We start from the raw sequence: 8,798 nt of genomic DNA, 5'->3' as shown, positions 1-8,798 counted from the left end.
ATCTCCTACAGACTTACACTCCCTCTCACTCACTCAGTTCCTGTAATTTGAGAGTATTCAGTCTGGCAATATCGTGCAGCCTTAGTTTGTGGAAGAACGACACAACTAAAGACATGAACATAAAATGATGGTTGTCACTTTCAAACTGTGTTTCCTTAATGTGATCCTTGATAAAAAACACATCATCTGAACCCAAACAATCTTATTGATCAAAAATACACTGACAGCTTGCCCTAATGTCAACTGTTGGATAACTCGCTCAGCTACTTTGACCACCTTGACTGTACCCTCCAAAGGAATCATCAAACCTCCTTTGTTTTTTAATGTGAGCAAGTGGTAGCGTTGATCATATGATGCCGGTATAGCATCGGTTACCAAACTAGCACGGCACACGTCACAGGACAGCTTTTTCAAAATCCTGTCTAAGGGCTACCTCCCACTGCTTCCTGCAGTGGATTTCTTTAGGAAACCTTGAGAAATGTTAACAGCTAGTTACTGACTAAATACATTTCACCAAAATGTTGTTTGGAGGCTCACTTGAGCACATAAATGCACTGCTTTGCTAGCTTAGCCTGGCATAGCTAAAGTAAACATTATAAAATGCAATTTTCTAATGGCCAAATATAACCAAAACAATTGTTCAGCCTTACCTATGAAATGTGATCCGCCGGGATCTACTTTAGAGTTTACAATCCCAAGCAGCACGTGAAGCATCTTTATCCATTACTTCACTCCCAGCAGTGCCACTCACAATATGGTGGTGACGTTGAAATACGATGCTGCTGGCCATGCGGCGTCTAGTAATTCTATGTCTATGGCTGCTAGTGTTCTGTGATGTCACACTAGTCTCGTAAAGCATCATAGGGGGGCTTGTAAAAAATCTCTGCCTAAGCTGGTCACAAAGCAAATTTGCAGAAAAACATTTAACGGAACAAGGTCACTGAAAGCCACAGGATATTCACTGCGAAAAACATGTTAGTGAGTTTTGATGATTAACTCGAATTGGGAACAAGGGCGTCAGAGGCACATTGTCTCACACCCACAGCTATGCCAGTTCACGTAGCCAGACAGACGTCTAAGGCATGTGAGAGGAAAAGATGGAGAGGATGTCGAAATCCCATAAAGACTTTAACCAGGCCAGACTTCAGGAGCTGTGAGGCGATAGCACTATCCACCCTGCACTGCAATCACAAATACATGACATGCAAGGTGAACCCTGGGGTGCCAGACATCCAAAATGACAGATTGGGACAGCCACCATTTCGAGCGACCAAAAAGATGTTGTGGAATTAAGACAGACCCAAAAAAAAAAAAAGATCATTTTAATTAAGTTATAATTTTAGATATATAAACATGTATAATCTAAATATATGGGTATACAGTATGTAAATAAGTACATATATAGAAGAGAACATCTATAAAATAGTCACAGAATAATCACAATAGTACACTTTGAATCATGTGTGCTTGTGCCGTGTATGTTTGCTGCGAATGATCATTCAAACACGCAGATTCAGCTGACGGCTACAAATTTAATTCATAAAAGGTGGTACACCACACTGTCTAAAGAAATTAAGTGAGACTCTTTAACTAGATATTCAAGATAAATTTTAAATTAAGATTTTTTTTTCTACATACAATTTTTGTTCAATCAGGAGTTTCAGGGGAAATGCGCGACTCGGGATTTGTCTGTTGAACTCTGGCCAGTCCGCTCAAGTCGGGAAGCCTGGCAACCCTGGACGAATCTAAGGTGTGGCATCAAAGCATTTCTGTGTGTTTTGCGGGCACATTATTCTGGCTTACAGCTTTGTAGGAATCTATGTGGCATGTCCAGTCACCCTCAATCTGAGTTCTGCTCCACACACTCAAGATTTAGCTATCCAGAAAAAAAAAGAAAATGCAAAAGCAAAATGATTTGGATGATGCATCATCAGAATTCTTGCCAGCGTTCCTTCCACTCGACATCATGACTCTTTTTTTTTTTTTTTCCCTAATTTATTTTCTTATGTGTAAATTTTCACACATCAATGTGAGAAATGCATTCTAAGACTCCCACCCCAGACATGTGGAAGGTCTCCTCTGCTGCTGATCTACAGTTTATGCTGCTGTGTGTGCTTCCCTACAAGACCATATCAGTTGTGGAAACAGGAAACACAGGGCTGGTGCTTTGAGGTGGGCATCTGATCCGTTTTCTTTGCTTGTTTTGAAAAATAAGATAAGCCTTCTGTGAATAAAATATTTTAAAAAATCTGACAGTTATCAGCATTAAGTAGCACTTTTCACAATTAAAAAAAAAAAAATCACTTTTTTGTTTTTGCGGTTTCATATTTCTACTATTATATTCAAGATCGCTTAACTGAACCAGCCTTTGGTCCTTGTCCTGCCAGAATCCTGAAAAGCAAGGTGACACCAGTCATTTGTCTCTATACCTACTGCTCAGACTGTCATTATGAGCCCCTTCAGTTCTAGTGACACAGTCCCACTGAGATAATGGGGTCACAAAACACAGTTATGTAAATTGATTTGATTTTTCTCTTCCCAGTGTCCCCCACAAATTTGCATATTCATGCATACTCTCTACCTAGAAAATGAAGTCTATAATATTTTACAGCATTATTTTAAACCCCAAACCTGCCATTCAAGTACCCACCTGTAATTTACCTTGTGGTCCTGCCACGTTTGTTAACAAAATTTATGTTAAAAAAAAAAAAGAAATTGTAAAGCAATCTGACATTGTGTTAACCATACTGAACATTTATTTGAACGACTCTGTTTTAGACTTTCAAAGCAAATCACTTGCATTTAAAATGATGGTGCAGTCACAAGAAGTTCTCACGATGATGGAGGAGATACCAGGAGATGGGCCGTTACACAAGGCGCGCCAGTCAATGGCATTGATACCTTTGTCATCCAGGAACTTTCTACACCCTCTGGCCACATGAGGCTGGGCATTGTCCTGCACCAGGAGGAACCCAGGGCCCACTGTGCCAGGGTAAGGGCTGACAAGCAGCAGTCAGGGTACCATTGTCCAGCTCTGTGCGACCCTCCCAGCCCTCCAATGATATGCCTCTCCAGTGCACCTGTTTTCACTTCCATTCGCACTAAAGCAGGTGAAATTGATTCTCAATCGCTAATGCTTCCTAACTGCAGACTGAAACCCCTGAAGCTTAACTGACTTGGCGTTAGACTGAAGATGGAGCGTGCCCATCATTTTTTGTGCAGTATTTATATTGTCAATGAAAAATGAAACAAAGATAAAGGGGTTTGGGGCACCCTCAGGCAAACTCTGTATATAGTAGAAAAAATATCAAACACGATTTAATGTGTAGTACAAAAAAAATGATTCCAGTTGCAAGTCTACGATTAGACTGACGAAAGATGGTGGTGGTGCCGGTTATGAAGGAGGTGAGGTGGAAGAGGCGGGCTCAGGAGGCCCACACCAGCAAGTGACGTCATTAGCCAATGATATGCATGTTTTCGAGTCTGCAGAGGGAAAGAGAGGCTTTTAACATTTTTTATAATATACAACTTCTTCAACATTTTTAATACGTCTACAAATGGAGATTGCAGCGCAAGGGTGCAAGTGGTTGGCACTGATGGCTTACTGCTCTATATGGAGTTTAATTTTTTGTCTCAATCGCTGCATGTGGAGTTTGCCGATTCTGCCCATATTCACGCCATGTGTTCCACTTCACTTCTGTAACCCAAGCCGATGAGCCAAATGTGAAACGTGCTCAGAGGAGACCGTACTTCATAACAGTCATGCTTGGGTGCACCTTTGGTTCAACACAAATTGTTATAAAGCATGTGTCAATGAATATTAAAGTTCCTATGATGCCCAAAGAATAAAGTCTATTTTATCTGCGCTCTATTGTATTTAAACATTTTTGTAATTGTTTAACACTGGATTTCTGTTTATCATATGCGATCATTTGCATTTTATTAAAGACGGCAACATAAAAGATAAATTTGCTTGAAACACAATTCATTTTGTATTTTGTAACTCAACATATTACTGAACAAAAACAGTATGTGGGTGCACTGAGAACTGGCTTGATGGATACCACCGATATTATCTGATAGACCCGCAGGGTGGGTGGTTGAGAACGTCACAGGTCAATATGGCAGTAAGGATCATTTGTACACTGACCTATTTTCCATTATGTGGGAAATTCATTTAATGTGGGAAGTGACGTCTTTACAGATTCTATAACTCTGGGATGGCCAGTGTGCTAGGCTAGTAACATCACTTCAAGAGAGGCCCACCAAATCAACAACCTAATTAAAAGGGCGAGTTCAATTGTAGGACGCACTGTGGACCCCCTGGGGGTCGTAGTGAAGGACAGAATTAAAACAAACCTCAGTGCCATTATGAACAATGCTGCATATCCTCTCTTTGGCACACTAACACTGAGAACTTTCAGCCAATCAATTATTCAGCAGAAGTGTGTCAAGAAATGCAAAGGGGGGTCCTTTATACTAAAAGAAATATGTCTGCATAATGTCTCACTGGGACAAGTCAGAACTTTTTTTCTTTTTAGTCATTCACTATTTAGTCAATCACCATTGGCTATTTTTCTATTTATGTATCTAAAGTGTCCCCCTGGGGACAAATAACACTCTCCCTATCTACTTGCATGGTTTCTGGACCACCAAGTATGAAGATAGATCGAGAAGCCATCTTACACTAAGTCGCTATTAAATATCACAGTGTACGTAAAAGGCAGTGCGTAATATCAGGCTGTTGCTCGATAGCATGAAGAACTGCTAACACGAGCACAATGTTGAAGTAACAGTTCTCTAACATTCAGACTGCAGAAGGAATTTGCTCTTCACACAAAAACTGAAAGACACTACGTCAAAGACACCTTTAGCCTGGAATTACATGGGCCACAATAAGTTGGTTCTTATTGAATGTGAATACTTTTGTGGATGCAAACTGTGAAATTCATCCTGAAAGAAGTTGTCAGTACAATTTTTATTTGCTGCAACAATTGGGCATCATGCCAGTTAGAAGCTACCAAAAACTTAAGTTACAACTGCCAGTTTTCACACTTTTCCCAAAAAATCTATTTGAAAATAAATGCAACTTTGTATAAATTTTTTTTAAATATGGTCTGATCTTCATCTAAGTTACCATAATGAACAAACACAATCTATTTTACCTGAAACACAAATTAATGCATTACTACTGTATATACTGAATACATCATTCAAACATTCAAAGGTGTAGGCTGGAAAAAGTACAGTATGTGAACCCCTAGGCTATTAACGTTAACAAAAGTGAACTTGAGTCAGGAGCTGGAAAACCCGGCGTCAAACCAATGAAAGAAGATTGGAGGTGTGGTTTAGAGACACTTTGACCAATAAAACATGTCTGAAACATTCACAGTTTGCTATTCACAAGAAGCATCTTCTGGTGTACCATACCTTACAAAAAAAAAAAAAAACAGAAAATCTATGGTCAGGAATTGTTAATTTGAATAAAGCTGCAAAGGCTTACAAGCCAATTTCAAAGAGTTTAGATATACATCAGTGCACAGTAGGGTAAGTTGTGCACAAATGGAGGTGATTTAGTACTGTGGCTACTCTCCCTTGCCCTGCCAAAATGACTCAATAGTCACACTACAGAATGCTCAGTGAGCTAAAAAAAGAACCGTAGAGTAACTGCTAAAAACTTGAAGGAATCATTGAAATAGGTTAATATCTCTGTTCATGACACCCCATATGCTAAACACTAAACGTTCATGGTGCCCATGGCAGGACACTAAGGAGGAAGCCACCGATATCCAAAACAATCATCACTGCACGTCTGAAGTTTGCAAAACACCACTTTGACACTCCACAATGCCAATAGGAAAATGTGTATACTTATAACATTAAGATCAAATTTTTTGGGAAGTACACACAGCAGCACACATGCTGTAAAAAGGGCTCTGCATACCAACATGAAACCAACTTCCCAACGGTTAATTACAATGAAGGAATCATCAGCATTTGAGATTTCTTTGCTTCCTCAGACCTGGACAGCTTATCATGGAAGGGAAAATTAATTCCAAAGCTTATCAAGGTATCCAACAGGATAATGTCAGGGTGGCTTTCTACCAGCTGAAGCTCTGTAGAAGTTTGGTGATGCAGCAGGACAACAACCAAAAACATCAAAAAAATCTACTAAAGAATGGTTTCAAAGAAATCAAATTCACCGTCTGGGATGGCGCAATCAGAGGCCAGACCTTAACCCAATAGAGATTCTGTGGAATGACCTCAAGAGAATTGTTCGCAGCAGACAGACGAGAAATATGGCTGACTCAAAGCAGTTCTGTAACAAACAATGGCTCAATATTCCTACTCAGCATTGAAAAGATCTGATCTGCAGCTACCTGAAGTGCTTAACACAGGTTACTGCTGCCAAAGGCGGTTTGACCAGTTATTAAATCCAAGGGTTAACTTGCTTTTTCTATAGCATACTGTGAATGCTGGATGGTCGTGTTTAATAAAGAGATTAAAGATTGTAATTAGCATAAGTACATTGTGTTTTTCTCTATTTGTGACTTAGATGAAGATCAGATCACATTTTCTGGCCAGTTAATAAAGAAAAACAGGTAGTCCCAAAGGTTTCTCTTGCCATTGTAAACTAGTTCAAGGTTGCAGGCATCAGAGCCTATTCCAATAGCACTGGGCACAAAGCAGGTGAGGCACCAATCCATCATGGGTGTTCACTAAAACACTCCCACAATCACTCATACAGGACAATTTACAGTTGTCAGCACTGCCACCTTGTAGGTCTAGAACTCCTGAGTCTGAATCCTAAACTTCTCATTACCTGAGTAAAGTTGCAATCACTGTCATATTTTGAACCAAATGCTACCAGAACAGGCTCTAGTTTTTCAAAACTCCTAACTAAAGAAAGACATAGCTTATTTAAAAAGATTTGATTCCAGTGTTCAGAATGAAAACATGTTACTGGGTATTTAAATTAGTAACCTAATTTAGCCAATGTTAATTCCATATTTGACATGACCTTCACAGGCTTGATAACGTCAAAAACAGGTTCAACTTGAACTGAGCTCAGACAAATTTCTTTAACCTAACAAATAATGAGAAAATAAAAAAATATATACATAAGAAACATAAAAGGTTAACATATTTATTCAAAATCTTAATGTACTTGTCATTTCTCTTTTGAGTTTCAGCCAATGATGGTGAAGATCACATTTGACAGAGCTCGGTGCAAAGCTACAATCGATTGCTTGTGTAGACAGGGACCAAATATCGGCCAAGTTCAAGCTGAAAGTTGTAGCAGCAAGTTCATATTCTGTGGAGAGTTCGGTGGCAAAAACTCCCTTATCGTCCGTCTACAAAGAGACAAAAGTTATCCATAAATGCAATGCTACACAACAATACAATACCATGATCACAAATATAAATGAAAATAGATACAGGAAATAACTATATCATACTTACATACCTATACATAAAGGGCACTTACAAATTTTGTTGCAGTCTTTATTTTCATTACATATGCTCAAGAAGAATCTTTTTACAGACAAATGTAGTAAATCAGTTGTGTGCATCAGAGTTGTGGTTCGAATCCCATACTTTGTTCCATTTTCACCCCACATTCTCAAAGGTGTGCAGTTCACAATAATCAGTGTATTTTAACCAGCCCTGTGCGAGTGTGAGTGGGCCCAGCAGTGGACTGCAAGGGATAAGCTCCTGTGTCCAATACCCTTAAATATATTAATTGGATTACAGAATTTTATTTTACATTAAAATTAATTGCTTGTCAATGGGTTTCACAGAGTCAACAAATCCAATTGTAGTTTTAATAAGAATTCAGATTTGTGTGCTCTGAATGCTGTAACTGTTCTAACAAAGATGTTATTGCACTTCCATTGCCTTTCGCTCGTGAACCACTTAAATCACTGTCATATTTGCTGTATAAAACATCCTGACTGTTTAAGAATCATTGAGAATCTGAGAACATGGTAAGAAAATGAAGACAAAAGAACATTCTAAGAAAATCACAGTGTCTAAAAAGGAGGCTGTCCATTTAATTCAACATTGGTTTGGGAAATCACTTCTGAAAACCGAGTACAATGACAGATTATGGAATAATGATGTTTAAATCATCTTCATCAAAAACTCTGCATAATACAGGACTATACAGGAAGGTGGAAACTCAATCTTAAAGCTTCAAGAATTTGCCAGGAAGGACTACACTGAACAAGATAAGGTTTAAGAAAATTCTTGAGGAAGATGAAAATTATATTTAGCTTTTTTGCATAAATGAAAAAGTCTTTGTGCTAAAACTCCATGCCACCGTACCTTATCCGTAAAGTAGAATACGATGGTAGCAGTATCATGTTGTGGGGATGCTTCAGCAGGAATTGGGAAATTTATTAGACATTTAAAAATATTGATGAAGCATAGTATCCAAAAAATGGCAATGAAGTCTGTCTCAGTTTGCCAAAAACTGAACCTTGGGAAAGATTTACAGTTCGCCAGGAGAATAATTCCATGCATACAGAGAAAGCAACAATGGTCGAAATAACTGTAGTCCCTTTGAGAAACTATAGCCACATTTGTAAATGGGGGGTCCACAAACTTAGGACTTTATGAGTTTAAGCAAATTTACCAATAAAAACGGGCACGTAACCAGTCTGGACCACTGGGGTGCATCTACCACAAAACACTTACAGCTGTTACTGCAACAATAGTTGGGACAAATAAATATTAATGTGGGGGTCTTAAATACTTATGCAAGCAGCATGTTTCTTAATTTGATTTAGAAATAT

The 8,798-nt window shown here is 38.7% G+C and overlaps 1 protein-coding gene across 1 annotated transcript in view; it reads right to left on the bottom strand.

Annotated features, from left to right (window-relative positions):
- Positions 1 to 3,394: 3,394 nt before the first annotated feature.
- The window catches only part of adal (adenosine deaminase-like), a 30,996-nt gene continuing 25,592 nt past the window's right edge, over positions 3,395 to 8,798 (bottom strand). The window contains exons 11-12 of the mRNA XM_039773190.1: positions 7,169 to 7,355; positions 3,395 to 3,483 (exon numbers count right to left, since the gene is read on the bottom strand). Coding sequence (XP_039629124.1) covers positions 3,395 to 3,483; positions 7,169 to 7,355 — 276 coding nt within the window. The remainder of the gene's footprint in view (positions 3,484 to 7,168; positions 7,356 to 8,798) is intronic.

Source organism: Polypterus senegalus, chromosome 12 (assembly GCF_016835505.1).
Source record: "Polypterus senegalus isolate Bchr_013 chromosome 12, ASM1683550v1, whole genome shotgun sequence".
NCBI lineage: Eukaryota > Metazoa > Chordata > Cladistia > Polypteriformes > Polypteridae > Polypterus > Polypterus senegalus.
Note: the sequence above shows the minus strand (reverse complement) of the source record. Positions and strands in the feature narration are given on the sequence as shown.